This window comes from Orycteropus afer, unplaced genomic scaffold, assembly GCF_000298275.1.
Source record: "Orycteropus afer afer isolate SDZICR_OR568_19922 unplaced genomic scaffold, OryAfe1.0 scaffold00123, whole genome shotgun sequence".
Classification (NCBI taxonomy): domain Eukaryota; kingdom Metazoa; phylum Chordata; class Mammalia; order Tubulidentata; family Orycteropodidae; genus Orycteropus; species Orycteropus afer.
In genome coordinates this window covers 2,896,290-2,910,965 of record NW_006921710.1, presented here as the reverse complement: position 1 = coordinate 2,910,965, position 14,676 = coordinate 2,896,290, and the positions used below count along the sequence as shown (strand labels likewise).

The following is a 14,676-nucleotide window of genomic DNA, read 5'->3' as shown; positions in this document are numbered from 1 at the left end:
AAAACTCTTTATTAAGTACCAGACATGTGACCATTACAAGTCCATGAGCCTGGTGTGATTCTTTGTTGTTCTGCTGGAGTTCAGTGTTGGCAGTTTAAAATAGGTAGAATTTCTGTTGGGTTTGGAATATACCTTTTACATTAAGAGTCTTCCTTTTTAAAAAATCTGCTGCTATGATAGTAATTTATCCTCTAGAAAAGTTCCTACGATACAGAGTTTTAAAGCTCCTTGCCATAATAAGTCTGGTATATAGTCTTCTTCCTATGGATAAAATCATGTTTTACGTATGTGTGTATATGTTTACATTCATATATAAACACATAATTAAAAAATTAAAATCAAATCACATACTCATAGAGTCTCAAGTCAAAATTGCAGTTTTGTAAAGGAGTGGACAGTTATTTCTTTGTGGTTTTGTGGTCTTCCTATAAACAGTCCAGGAAAGGAAGGGATGAGTTAATATTTATTGAGTTCCTACTGTGCACTGGGGCATTTTACAGTCATTAGGGCAGGTATTGCTGTAATCTGTGTTTTTGCGTTAAACTGGAGACGTAGAGGGGTCAAGTTTCTTGCCCAAGGTCACAGAATGAGTAACTGAATGGAACTAAGCTGTATCTCACTGTCTGCTGTATCACCATGCTGTAGTTGGGGGTATAGAAACCAAAAACCAAACTCATTGCCGTCGAGTCAGTATAGATGTGGATTATTGGAGACTAGCTTGTGTATATATTTATTTTTTAATATGTGATACATGCACATGGTTTAAAAAAAAAAAAAATCAGTAGAACAGAATGAATTACAGTGAAAAATAATTGTGTCTTCTAATTCAGTTCCCCTGCCCAGAGGCAACCACTGTTACCAATTTCTTCCAGAGTTACTCAATGTATATATGTTTGTTTATATTGTTAAAAAAATGCAGATGATGCATGCTTTGTGCACACTGTTCTGCATCTTGCTTTTTCCACCTGATGATGTATTTTGGAGGTTGTTTTATGGCATTACATCTGGAGCTGCCTCATTCTTACTAATGACTGCATAGTGTGGCTGGACCATCATTTATTTAACCAGTCCCCTACTGGGTGACTTTTAGGCTGTTTCCAATTTTTGCTATTATAAATCATGCTGTTAAGAAGTAGCTTTGAAGTCTTTTTAAAAATCTTAGCCCACTGTAAGAAAAACGTTTTACATCACCACCCAGTACTCACACTAGTAACAAAAGTTTCATGAAATCTTACTTACCCATACTGCATGTAATGCATTCTGATATTTTATGTCCCATTCTATTCCTGTTTCTTTTTTTAAAAAATTCTGGTCATAGTCCACTAAATATGTCTGATGAATCAACTAACAGGTCAAGATCTGGAGTTTGGAAACGCACTGTAGATACCTCTTTGTGTGCCAGTTACGTGTCTGCAGGATACGTTGTTAGGACTGGAATTGCTGGATTGAAGGATATATCCATTTAAAATTTGCGTAGATAATGCCAGATTACCCTCTATAAAAGCTGTACAAATTTATACTCTCACCAGCAACATATGAGAGTGCCTGTATGCTGTATTATCAGACTTTTTAAAGCATCTTTATCAACCTGATTGGTAAAGTATGAAATCTCATTATATTTAACATGCATGTGTCATATTTTGAATTATTCCTCTGCTATTTATTAAATTCATCTCTCCTGCATATTAAAATATGCCAGATTCTCACATGTCTTTGGGTTTATTGATCTACTTCCTCTCTGTTCTATTCCAATGCTTTGTCTATTCATATGCCAATACCAACCTGTTTTAATTGCTATGGCTTTGTAGTTTAGTGTCTGGTAGGGCTAGTCCCTTCTCAAGCTTTTTAGCATTTTCTTGGCTATTCTAACTCATTCATTTTTACCATATGAGCATGTATATAGTTCCTTGTATTAATGCACTTATCTGGTGTTTTTTTCACATGTCTCAAAGTCTTCTGGCTAAAATCCTTGTTACCAATATCTGATGCATTCCATCATTGCAGATGTTTTAATACCAGCACTGTGGTTTGCAGACAGCACGGTCTGTTGTTGCTATGTCACTAGAGATCATCCTTATCAGTCAGCTTACTTTTTGAGTCATTGTTCTTATCTCAAATGTTGGGCTAGGTGGTTCCATTTTGTAGGATGTACTCTAGGATGATGGGCCTTTTGAAAGAGCCTTCACACTACTTTTAGTGAGTCAGTTCCAGGGTGTACCCCTCATGGGGGAGGTAATTTTCTGGAACTGACAGCTTGCTTCCCTTCTGTGCAATTTATCTAAAGCAAGTTGTACTGTACCAGGGTAATCAGTTGGGGTTTGTACTAAACACGTTAATGGTTTCTTTTCCCTAGAGTTATCTGATCAGCATCCTTGGAACAGGTGCAGTCAGGCATGATCTATTTTGTCAAGTCGTTAGCTGAGGATTGGTCTAAAATACTGTTAAGGGAGGGGAAGGCTATGTGTGGGATACGTGATTTGCAGAATTTGGGATTCATCCAAAGAGGAAGTCAAGCCCTTTGTCTAAAAGCCAGAGGTGTTTTCAGGTGAGTTCTTTTCAGTCCAGGGAGAGCATGGGGAATACATTTTATCAAGCAGAATCTACCATCAGACAACTCATCAGACTTTCCTGGACAGTTTGCTCTTCTCCTTCCTGAGCAAAGACTCTCCTTGCAGCTGTCCAAGCACCTGGAGAAGACCATTTGTGGAAGTTCCTCTCTGTGAGGGCCACACTTGAGTGGGCTGAGCGAAACAGTGTCAGAATGGGGACATAGTACAACTACATGTGGGGCAGTGTGGCTCGGCATTGAAAAAATGCTTCTCCCATAGCAAGGATTTGATGTAATCCTTTGTGGATTTCTAAGGGGAAAATAGGTAGGGGGCAGGCCAGGGTTGAATAAGTTTAATTCTTATTTTCAAATTAATTAATCTTTAAAAAACACAACTGAATTCAGAAGATTCTCTGTAAGCCTCCAGAGGATTTCTTTCTGCCTCCACCCTCTTGGCTTTTGTTAGCTGCTCTCCTCCTCTTCCTGGGTCAATCAGGCATCTCAAGGTCACCAGCTCAGGGCCTGAAACAGAGGAATCTAGGGATTTTTGAGCTGGACTTTGGAAAGGGCCAAACTGAGCCATTGCAGTTTTCTAGGAAGCTTGACAAATCATAAATACCCTGGGATTTGATTGTAGTTTGATCTGTTTTAAAATTTGTAATCTTCTGCCAACATGTTGTTGTTGTTGTTGTTGTTGTTATGTGCCATCGAGTCAGACCTGACTCATAAGGACCCCTCCTTGGGTTTCCAAGGCAGTATCACTACAGAAGTAGATTGCCCAACTGCAAAAACGGCAAGGAGACCACATGTTCTGACCTCCTCTAATCTCACAAGAGGAAGACAGGATTACCAGCAGTAACCCAAGGCCTATTACTGCAAGGCCAAGCATGCTGCCTCCCTCCAGCCCTTTCTCCAACCGTTCCTCCCAAAGCACCACCACCTCTCTCCTGGGTTCGATAATTCACTGCAGTGGCCACACAGAACTCACAGATTACAGGGTTTATTAGGGAAGCACCAGGCTACAACTCAAGTTCAGAAAGAACGCTCAGTCTCTCTCCCAGCCCACCGTCCCTCAGCCAAGAGTCTCTCACAGTCTCTTTCCCAGCAGTGCTGGTCCCTCGGTGTCTCACTCAGCAATGCGTGTCTCTTGCGTCTCTTTCCCAGCAATGCGTGTCTCAGGAGCCCGTGTCTCTTTCAGCAGCACGTCTTCCTCAACCAGCAGTCAGAGAGAGTTCTGCCTCCAGGAGGCCTCCTTTTTGAGCCTGGCAGGGTGGTCAAACTAGCCAATTATAGCATCAGAACTCTAAGCACCTGAGAGAGAGTGGGCACCTCCCAGAACATTGTTTTGTGCCACTCCCAACAGAAATACTCCAGGTGGACACCTTCAGCAATCAGGAGCTCCTCAGTTGCTCATAGAAAATCCCACCTTGGAGTTTACAAAGATTTATGGGTAGAAAAGCCACACAAAGTAATTTACTATACCACACCAACCTTCCTTCTGAGGAGTGACTGGTGGGTTTTTATCGCCAGCCTTCTGGTTAGCAGTCAAGTGCCTTAGGCACTATACTACCAGAGCTCCTGCCAACATAGTGGAATTAAAGACTGGTTTTTCTCTGTTAGTCCCTATCTAAATCATTCTTAGTTTCTGGTTATTTGTGCCTGTACCTCCTTTACTACCGTGAGAGGTCACTGTTAAGTTCCACAGGTCTTTATAGCCTGTGATAGTCTTTCTTTTCTTGAAAGAGAGGCCCATTTGCCATTTTGTTTCCATGGTCTGCTGAATGGCAGGTTCAGGTTGAGAAGAGTGGAATTGGGACTTACACTTTAGCAGAGGTGGCAGGATGGGCTAACCTCTTGCAGTTTTAAGATTGATACCCCCTGAAAGTGGATCAGCAGGTACAGGTATCTTGGTGAAAGCCTGCTAAAACAGAGCTAATCTTCACTTGTAGAAGAGACTTGAAACATTGAGTACCAAAACCAAACCAAACTCGCTGCCATCGAGTCGGTTCCGACTCACAGTGACCCCTCTTTGGGCTTCTGAGGCAGTGTCTCTACAAAAGTAGATTGCCCAGTCTTCCTTCCAAAGAGTGGCTGGTGGATTTGAACCACCAGTCTTCTGGTTAGGAGTCAGATGCCATAGGCACTAGGCCACCAGAGCTTCCCATTATTAAGTACTGCTGACCTTTTGCCTTCCTGGTGGTATGTGGAACCCTCAGGGGACCCATCGCTTCCTGACCAAGCGGCCTGTAGTGTGTCCAAGGTGGGACTTCAGAGTCTAAGGGAGCCAAAGTTTGCACAAGTCTAAGCTCATTTAAGCCTTTGGGTCTGGCTGTGAGGAGGACAGCAGTTTCTGGTGAGTTTCTTTGACAAGTCCTATCTTTCAGGCTCCTACATGATTAGGAAGAGGCAGTGGCCCTGGCTGAGTGCCCCGAGTGTTTATGTAGCTGGGTGCAGAGCATAATGACATGCCATTCGTAATGTTGATTTCACTTTCTTCTCTGAACATGCCATGAATTCCTGACGAAGGTCACTGGCATAATGCTGCTCAAAATCTAGAACTAATCAGAAGGAGGCCACCAGACTTGACTATGAGAAGATGACTGTAAATTGAACATACAGTGCATTTAAGGGAGAGTAGTTTTAATATTTAATAGGTGTTGGTATGTAAATTTTATGTTGAGAGATGAACTAAGTCACAGGTCTTATAAATTTAATTATTGAAAAGGATAAAGTTTGCCATTCAACAAAACCTCCCATAACTCTGAAATCTCTAGCAGAGCAGCCTGAAAGGGAATCAGATGAGACCAAGAACAAATTCTGTATAAACTGGGGCTTATGGGAGCCCTGAACACGCAGCACAGTTGAAGCCACTTGATCTTCTGGCCTGGAACCACTCCTTTCAAGTCGATACTGTGCTTGATGCCCTAATGGAGAAGGTTGGGTCATGAGTCTTGCTCACAGGTGAACCTGCCTGCCCCAAGAGCCCTGCAAGCAAACTGGGCTCTTTTGCCCTGTACTATGCCAGTGACTTCTCAGGTGAGAAGGGTGCTCTGATTCTAGAGAATGTCTTCTTGGAATGGCTTTTCCCTCTTCTCTATATTCCTTGGTGTAGAACACCATTGCCTAAGCTAACCTGGGAGAAGAGGAGTTGTGATATTTGGAACCTGCAGTAAAGTAATTGGACGACTAATAGCAGGAGTGATTCGGAACTGTCCCCATGTCCCACTCAGTTTTCTTTGTGAACTGCACTTGTATTGGTGGCTAACACTGAAGAGAGTGCTACGTACATCATTGTGAGGATATTAAGCTAAAGGGGGGTCTGAGCAATGTCTGATTTCCACACCCCACAACATACGCATGTGCCTCCATGGGTCTGTGTGTGACCTGTAACACTTCTAGAGAAGTTCACTTAGGGATTTCTCTTTGGGGATTTCAAGGGTAAAAGTGAGGCCTCTTGGTGGACCTCTTTATCCTGAAAGATCTTGCGACTCAAAGCACCATCTTGCAGAGGGGCAAGTTCATGTCTCCAGGGCCACTGTCTTTGCATGAGGAGCAAGTTTCCCAGAGAAAAAGAATCTTTCTGGGCCAGATTTGGGTTTCTCTCAAAATTTTATTTTACTAGAATCGTTACCAGAAGATTCTAATAACAAAATTGCCATTGACTTACCTGATTTTTTAAAAATTCATTTAATTCGTGTTATCTCCATAAGCAAAAACAAAAGAAGAAAAATCTCCTTGCTAATGAAATTCTGTTTACCCTCTTGAGGATTATGTTGTTGTTAGCGTTAGGTGCCGTCAAATTGGCTTGGACTCATAGCAACCCTGTGTACAACAGAACGAAACACTGCTCAGTTGTGCACCATCCTCAAAACGCTTGCTATACTTGAGCCTATCGTTGCAGCCACTGTGTCAATCCATCTCACTGAGGGTCTTCCCCTTTTTCACTGACCCTCCATTCTACCAAGCATGATATCCTTCTCCAGGGAATGGTCCCTTTGGACAGCATGACCAAAGTAGATGAGACAAAGTCTGGCCGTTCTCGCTTCCAAGGAGCATTCTGGCTTTACTTCTTCCAGGACAGATTTGTTAGCTCTTCTGGCAGTCCGTGGCACTTTCAGTATTCTTTGACAACACCACAACTCAAAAGCATCAACTCTTCTTCAGTCTTCCTTATTCGTTTTCCAGCTCACACATGTATATGAGGCGATTGAAAATACCATGGCTTGGATTAGGGGCACCTTGAGGGTTATAAATGGGATCAGATCAATCTGTATACTTTGTCATCATTTCCTTGCAAAAGTATTTTTATTATTTAATACTGTAAGCATACAAAAAGTAATAAAGACTAACATAACCAACAGCCAAAGGCCTCAGCCCTACTTTATCCCATCTACATTGCTATGTGTGTTTCAGGCTTTTTCTTGTCTCTTTTTTTTTTTTTTTTTTAAGTAATAAAGCATTACAGCTGCTGCTGCTACCTGATCTTGTTCCTTTCCCTGCCCTCCCACTGTAGGTGTCATCACTTACTGTCCCAAATACGTATTCATCATTCCATGTCTTTGCGATTTGGTCAAGTCTTTACCTAACTGTGATGTTAAGTGTCCTTTCCACCTTCAGGAGTTGCTGGCTGCTTTTAGTGAGCCAGTAGATTCAGTCTTGTGCTTGGAACCATATACTCTGTGTGGGTTTTAATCTGGAATTGTTTTTTGGTAAGGAAGCATTATCTCACCACTTCACTTAAACAAAAAAAAAAGAAAGAAAATTGAATGAGGAAAAAGGTAGCTGTCACTCCCCACATTGTTGTTTTCTGTCAGCCTGCTCCTTTCCCTCCCTTCCTATTTCAGTTGTGTCCAGACAAGATCCACATGGAGGGCTTGCTGCACAGGTCCTCACCACTGTCAGTCTGAGAAAGACTAAGTGCACTTGTCTTTAAAAGCTCATCTACTTACTTGCCTGTGATGGAAAAGGCTGTACGATACCCCTGTTGTGGCCCTCCAGGCCCCAACTGTGTGATAGAAATGCTTCCACTCTGTCCCTTATGCTAATGGGGGCATTCTATGGGACATACCCTAGAATTTGCAAGTTTGGACCTCTAATGCTTCCCATTTGGCCCAAAGTGAGGTGTAGGATATTTATGTTTCATTTAGTGACTTTCATCTTCTGATCACTGTTTCGTTCTAGGTTTATCCATTTATAAGAATGGAAATTAAATAAATTATTTTCTTTTCCAGTCAGCAAAGAGGTAGGTACCATTCTGCTGTCCATTAGTTAAGGAGCCCTGATGGAGAAATGGTTAAGTGCTCAGCTGCTAACTGAAAGGTTTGCAGTTCAAACCCACCCAGAGGCTCCAAGGTAGAAAGACATGACAGTCTGCTGCTGTAAAGCTTATAGCCAAGAAAACCCCACGAGGCAGTTCTCCTGTGTCACATGGTGTCCCTGTAAGTTGGAGTCAATTCATCGGCACCCAGCAACAATCCATTAATTTAATCAACACCTATCTGTTGATTACCTGATATGTGATCATTTTCTGTTTTCAACATTGGGGATACAGGATTTAAAAAAAAGATAATTAAGGGCTCTGCTAACAGTCTAGTGCAAGAGACAGACAATAAACAAATAATAAGACATCTGCTAGTGGTAAATACTAGTGGTGGGCAGCAACTTTAAATTGGGTGATCAGAGACTTTCCCAGACGTTTAAACTGGGCTTGGAATGATGAGAACTGGGCAGACAGAGCAGCAGGTACAAAGGCCCTGAGGCATTTTACTGAGTCTGTCTGCTTTAGCAAGTAACTGCACTCACTTTGGCATGGAGAGCTGTTTATCTGGGTTTTGTTATGTATTAAATGAAGTCTCAGCAAAACTTCTTTAGTGGAATTGTTTGAATTTGTATCTGATCTGTGGGCTGAAGGCTGTTCCTATTTTCCTCAGCTCTATGTCTCCTCAGAGAGCCGCTTCAATACTTTGGCCGAGTTAGTTCATCACCATTCAACAGTGGCAGACGGATTGATTACCACTCTCCATTATCCAGCCCCCAAGCGCAACAAGCCCACTGTCTATGGTGTGTCACCCAACTATGACAAGTGGGAGATGGAGCGCACGGACATCACCATGAAGCACAAGCTGGGAGGAGGCCAGTACGGAGAGGTGTATGAAGGAGTGTGGAAGAAATACAGCCTGACGGTGGCAGTGAAGACCTTGAAGGTAGGCCTGGGCAGTGCCCCGTTGGGGCACCCTGTTAGAAATGCTACTGATGATGATGCCTCACATATGGTTAGTTATCTGTTGGTGTTGAGTAATGTGCCTTCCCAGGGGTTGACTAGTGCCTGGTAATGGACTCTTTCGTCTTAAATGTTGTTTTGTCTTTGTACAGGTTGAACCATTCACATAGTTTCAGTGTGTTTGCACATGTGGTAAGAGTCGAGAAGTGCTATGGTGGTTTAGTGTAAAAAGGTTAGTCATTTGGAGAAGTGTTTTCATTCTATGGGAAGATTCTTTTAAAGCTGTGGGTTTCTACTCCATTGGAATTGACTGTGTGACACAGGCATTGCTTCCTATTGAGAGCTCAGATAAGAAGAAAAAATGCCTTTTGTGTTTTCAAAAAATAAGATTTAACTAAAATGACTTTGACTCTTCTGTGGATTTTTGTTGGCAAATGCAGTGGGTGTCCTGGCAGGTTCCAACTTCTGCATTGCACGCCCAGACTCTAGAAATAGAGATGTACAAGTGCCTCCATTCAAATGCATAGAATAAACTAGCTCTCTACTGACTCAGATACTGTCCATTCTTTCTTGTTAACTGTGATTTCACCATCTTAAGGAATGAATAATGTTGATGGTTTCCAGGTGTTCCACCCCCTTTTGAAGTTCTTTGAAATAAGTGGGATGATTATTTCAAGGGGAGTTAGTTTTAATTCTCAGTCCTCTGCCTTCTTCAGAATGTGGCCTGTGTTTTTTTGCCTATGGTGAGAGTGTCCCCTAGTGTTGCCCTGCATTATTTTCACTTCTAAATGAAGTCTGATGGCATTGACCTGTGCATGAAAATCAAGAGAGGGAGCCTTTTTGTAGCTCTTAGGGAAGGAAAAAAAAAAAAAAAAAAAGATATCCACTTCCGGGAAAAATGCACTCAAGTTTGGGTGTGCTTCTTGCAAGTCAGGAACAGACTCTGAAGGCGATGCAGCCCAAACGCTTGCCTTCTAGAGATGCTATTGTTTAGCTCATGCCTTTATGTAAAGGCACAGTAAAGTGACAAATGATGACTTCTGACTGATATAAAATGACTGCTTTAGAAGTGTAAATAGTGTCGTCAGAGGCCCTCTAACTTGAAGAGGGGCGAGCAGAATCAACACACGCTACACTACATGTCGTCAGCATCAGCTCAAAGCCAATTCCTGGGAGGCTGAGGTGGGACATAGCACTCTCCAAACTTTCTACCAGTTCTCACACCAGCCGTCCCTCCCATGGCACTCTCTGCTTCTCTGCTGGGTTTAAGAATTTGTTGCCGTGGCCACACAGAGCTCATTGGCCATACTTAAAATTATGGGGTTTACTAGGGAAGTAAAAGGCTACAACTCAGGATCAGGATCAGCTTGAAAGTAACAGGAAGAACTCAGGATATTGTCATTAAATCAGAATAGCTGCTGCTTGGCTGCTGTTGCTGGGCCCTGCCCAGGCAAGGTTTCTAGTTCTTAGCTCCACGGTCACCAGTCCTCATGGCCGGCATGTTGCACTGCTCTCCCTATTCCTGCCATCTCGTGCCCCTGTCACTCTTGCTGCTGCGTTGCCATTTTTCACTGGCTTCAGCTTTAGTGTTACAATTTCTTCTCTCTCTGTCTCCCTTTAAAGCCTCTGTCAGGGAAGCTAGTTATATAGCAAGCTCCGTATCAATTTCAAGCTCCTCTCCCCCACCCTCCTGCTAAGTAAAACCACAGACTAACCAATCCCCTGCAAGGGTTCCCTGCACCTTATTTGCATTAGCAACACCCCCACCACCACCAAGGGTTCCCCTGCCAGTCATTTAATGGAAGTTATAAGACCATAGCTGCAAAGGCCATATAAAAGCGATTCATTGCACTGCAAGAGAAAAATCGCATTCTTTAGTCTGGGAGACCAAAACCAAAAGTGGCTTTCTGATGCTCATATTGAAAGCATCCCCTTAGATTATCATTGAGATGGGGCAGATGTTTACTAGGGGATTACATGGCTTGGCTTGGAGTCTCCTGGAGGGCTCTTGGATATTTTTCAGGTAAGGCTTTTAAATTTAAATTAATACACGCTGAGCCATCTTTTCTGTGTGTCAGGCCTTGGGCTGAACACTGGGATTGTGCAAGTGAATTAGAGTTCTTCGCCTCAGGCAGTTTATAGTGCAGTAGGAGGAATACGTTGATAATTGCAGTGCAGTGTGATGAGCTTTAGACACATGTGCTCAGAACTGGGGCACTGCAAAGGAACGGAGGAAGGAAGGACTGATGAACTCAGCTTGGCAAGGGACAAAGCATTAAGGGAACGGTGAATTGGGGCCTCTGTGGAGGAGCAGGAGTAGGCCAAGGGCTAGTAGGGACAGGAGGAGAGAAGCTAGAGTTGCAAAGAGGAGCCCAATAAATCACAGAGGGAATTGAACACCAGTTAAGGAGCTGGAATTGTCTCCTGGGGTAGTGGGAACCTTTGAAGGATGTGATGTACAAGAATAGCTTGATTAGATTCGAGTTTCACAAAGATTACTATGTTGGAGAGTATTCATGGCTAATGTATTGTAATTGTAGTAATCCCTTACAAATGTTGATTACCTGTGGTTTGGAGGTAACAGGTTTTTATACTTGTATGGCGAATTTTTTTAACCACTTACTTTTCTTTTTTACCTGCCTGCAACTTAGTTCATTCTCCTTAAATACAAATAGAAAAACACAAAACACCTCTCGCAGATGGTGCAGGTAAGTGCAGGGAGAAGGAATCTGCTTGTGCTCCGTTTCTCAAGCTGACAGAGAGCTGAGGGCCAGGCCCAGAGAAACATGGCCTTAACCAGCTTGGTAAATGGTTAAAGGCCTCGGCATTACCCAGGCATTTGCTAAGATGTGCAGACATGAACAAGGAAGAGTAAAATTACAAAATGTACTAAATTTCTATCCAGAAAAGGCTTGATTTAAAACTTTTAAAAAGATAGAGTTTACACAGCTTGAAATTTCGGGAAAACCCATGGTAGTAGATGCCGCAGCAGCATTGTTTTACAAACAGCTGGAGAAGGGGTTCCAGGGGAGGGGTGTTCCTGGAGTTCAGTGTGATGGTTTTCTTAGGCTGATGAATCAGGATTGATTTTTGGTGGGGGGGGAACCAAACTTACTGCAGTTTACTACTAGACTCATAGTGACCTCTCCTTAGGTTTCCAGAAGTCGATTGCTTAGTCTTCCTTCCAAGGAGTGGCTGGTAGGTTTGAACCTCCAGCCTTCTGGTTAGCAGTCAAATGTCTTAGGCAGTCCACCACCAGAGCTCCCTTACAGGATCTATCTACGCAGATTTATGTAAGTAGTCACCCCAAGTAGTATCAAATTAGGGAAAAGACAATGCATCACTTTCTAGAGGTGTTAATCCAAGGTGTGGTACTAAGTAATTGCTAAATAAACTGTCCCTTGTTCTGTCTCACCATGCATAAAAACATCTGTACAGTATGTTTGCTACTTGCCAAGTAAAATTAGTGTCAAAATATGGAACTTTGATCTCCACTCAGAAGTTGAGAACAGTAACCTAACATTTATTGAGAGCTTTTTACTGTATACCTGGCAGAGTTCTGAGGACTTTACATATCACATCTCATTTCATCCTTGCAACAACCTTAAGAGAAGGATGCTAGTATTATCTCCATTATAAAGCTGAGGAAACTGAAGCAGAGAGAAGTCAAGTGATTGGCCTGTAACCTCAGCTAGGAGTGAGAGCCAGGATTCAAAGCCAGGCACCTGGCTCCAAAACCTAACTCTTCTTCTTTTTTAATTATAACTCAGGTTCTTATTCCTCAAACACCATGAAAAACATACGTAGACCATAGTTGTAAATCTTCAAAAATTACTTTTTTCTCCCTCCCTGCCACTCACTTCCCTTACAGGCTATAGCTGTAAGCTACCATTTTTCTCAGAACACCTTGAAAAACCCTCCCAGCTCTAGCCCAAGCCTTCGTTTGTTGGACAGTTCTCACTGAGCACCTCTTTGTGCCAGGCCTCCCCAGGTCTCCTCCCTGCTGCCTCCCTTTCCTGCGTGTTTTGTGCTGCTGATCCTCAAAGGCCTGGCAAAGGAGAGAAACCAAGCGGCAGAGCGAGAATACTCTTTTACCAGCAGGGGGAGGACGTCCCCACTTTTAATTATGACTCCATATTGAACCATTAGACAGCATTGGGTCCTAAGTCTTTAGACCATAAGACCTTAAGAGAACATGAAAAAAATGAGGGCACTAGACAGACCCCTACAGGTGGGAAAGTGAAATTAAAGCAGAAGCCTATTGATTTGGAACTGGTAGTTTGAATTTTGGGCTCTGGTAGCATAGTGCCTAAGGCACTTGGCAGCTAACCAGAAGGCTGGCGATTCAAACCCACCAGCCACTCCTCAGAAGGAAGGTTGGGCAATCTACTTCCATAGCGATACTGCCTCAGAAACTCAAGGAGGGGTCGCTATGAGTCAGGTCTAACTCGATGGCACCTAACAACAACAACAACAACTGGTGGTGTAGTACCTAAGGCATTTGACTGCTAACCAGAAGACTGGAGGTTTAAACCCACCAGCCACTCCTTGGAAGGAAGGTTGGGCGGTCTACTTCTGTAGAGATACCACCTCGGAAACCCAAGGTAGAGTCACTTAGTCGGATCCGACTCTACGGCAGTGGGTTTGGTTTTTTGTTTTTAGTTTGAATTTTGGTTTTTGCAGCAGGACCTAGTCTAAACTTTACTTTTGTGCTGTGTATGTAAAGGCAGAGTGTGCTTACAAGAACTAGCTCTCAAATACAAGAAGTCCCAGTTTTCATTTTTTAAACTTATTTTATTTTATTTGTGATTTGGGTGAAAGTTTACAGAGCAAATTCACTGTCCATACAGCAGTTCACATACACTTTGTCTCATGACATTGACTACAATCTGCCCCTATGCAACAGCTCCCCTCCCATTTCTTCTTGATAGTTACTTCTTCTCCTTGTCCATCCCTCCATGCACTCCTGCCCCCTGAGCTGTCTCCCTGTGCCTAAGAAGCCCTTCTATCTCCCATGATTGTTCTCTCCAAGGAGTGTAGTGTATCTACCTCAGGTAAATGTTCAACTCATATGCCTGTCTTTTGTTTGGCTGGAAGCTACAGGTGTGGGTTCAATTCCAGACCTGAAGGACAGCTAGGGGCCATAGTCTCAGGGGTTCCACCAGGCTCTGTCAGATCAGCAAACCTGGTGTCCCCCTCCTTTTTTTTTCCCCCCCAAATGATTTTGAGTTTTGTTCCACATTGTTCTCCCTCTCTATCCAGGATCTCCTACATAGATCCCCCTGTGAGTAGTTAACAGTGGTAGCTGGGCACCATGTAGTTCTTCTGGTTTCATAGTCGTATAGGCTGCGTATCACATGGTGTACCAGTCACTAAGACTAATTGTTTCCGTGAATCTTTGGTTTTCCTCATTAAGAAGTCCCAGTTTTTAAATGAGCTGTATTCAGTTTTTTCCAGAAACTTTTTTTTTCCGTGAAATAGTTCTATAATTAATAGAATTTAGAGAAGACTACTATATATCCTAGTTGTGGCATCAAGATTGACTCATGAGCTAACAAATTTACCCTCAAAATAGTAGAGAGTAGCATTGTAAAATTTTATATTCTTTGTATACCTTTCAAATACTGTGGTAGTTCAGTTTGTGTGTCAACTTGGCTGGGCCTGGTTGAGTTGCTGGGCAGCTGGTGGTAGATAATTCTCCATGATGAGACTGGCGATTAACTGCATGGTGGGATCTACCACAGGCAGCTGAGCAGCTGCCTTTGGGATGTGGTCTGCTTCCTGTATATAAGGAGAAGCCTTGGGAATGGTCTCTAGCCTATGGCACACTTGGACCCTGCATGTAGCTGTGTCATTGCTCAGCAGCCTGCTATGCTCTGCCGACCTGGGGACTTACAATGGATTTAAG

General features: G+C 43.0%; 1 protein-coding gene across 1 annotated transcript in view; it reads left to right on the top strand.

The window, feature by feature from the left end:
* The window catches only part of ABL1 (ABL proto-oncogene 1, non-receptor tyrosine kinase), a 65,701-nt gene that overhangs the window by 23,790 nt on the left and 27,235 nt on the right, over window positions 1-14,676 (top strand). Inside the window, exon 4 of the mRNA XM_007944221.2 lies at window positions 8,479-8,751. Within this exon, the coding sequence (XP_007942412.1) occupies window positions 8,479-8,751 (273 nt within the window). The remainder of the gene's footprint in view (window positions 1-8,478; window positions 8,752-14,676) is intronic.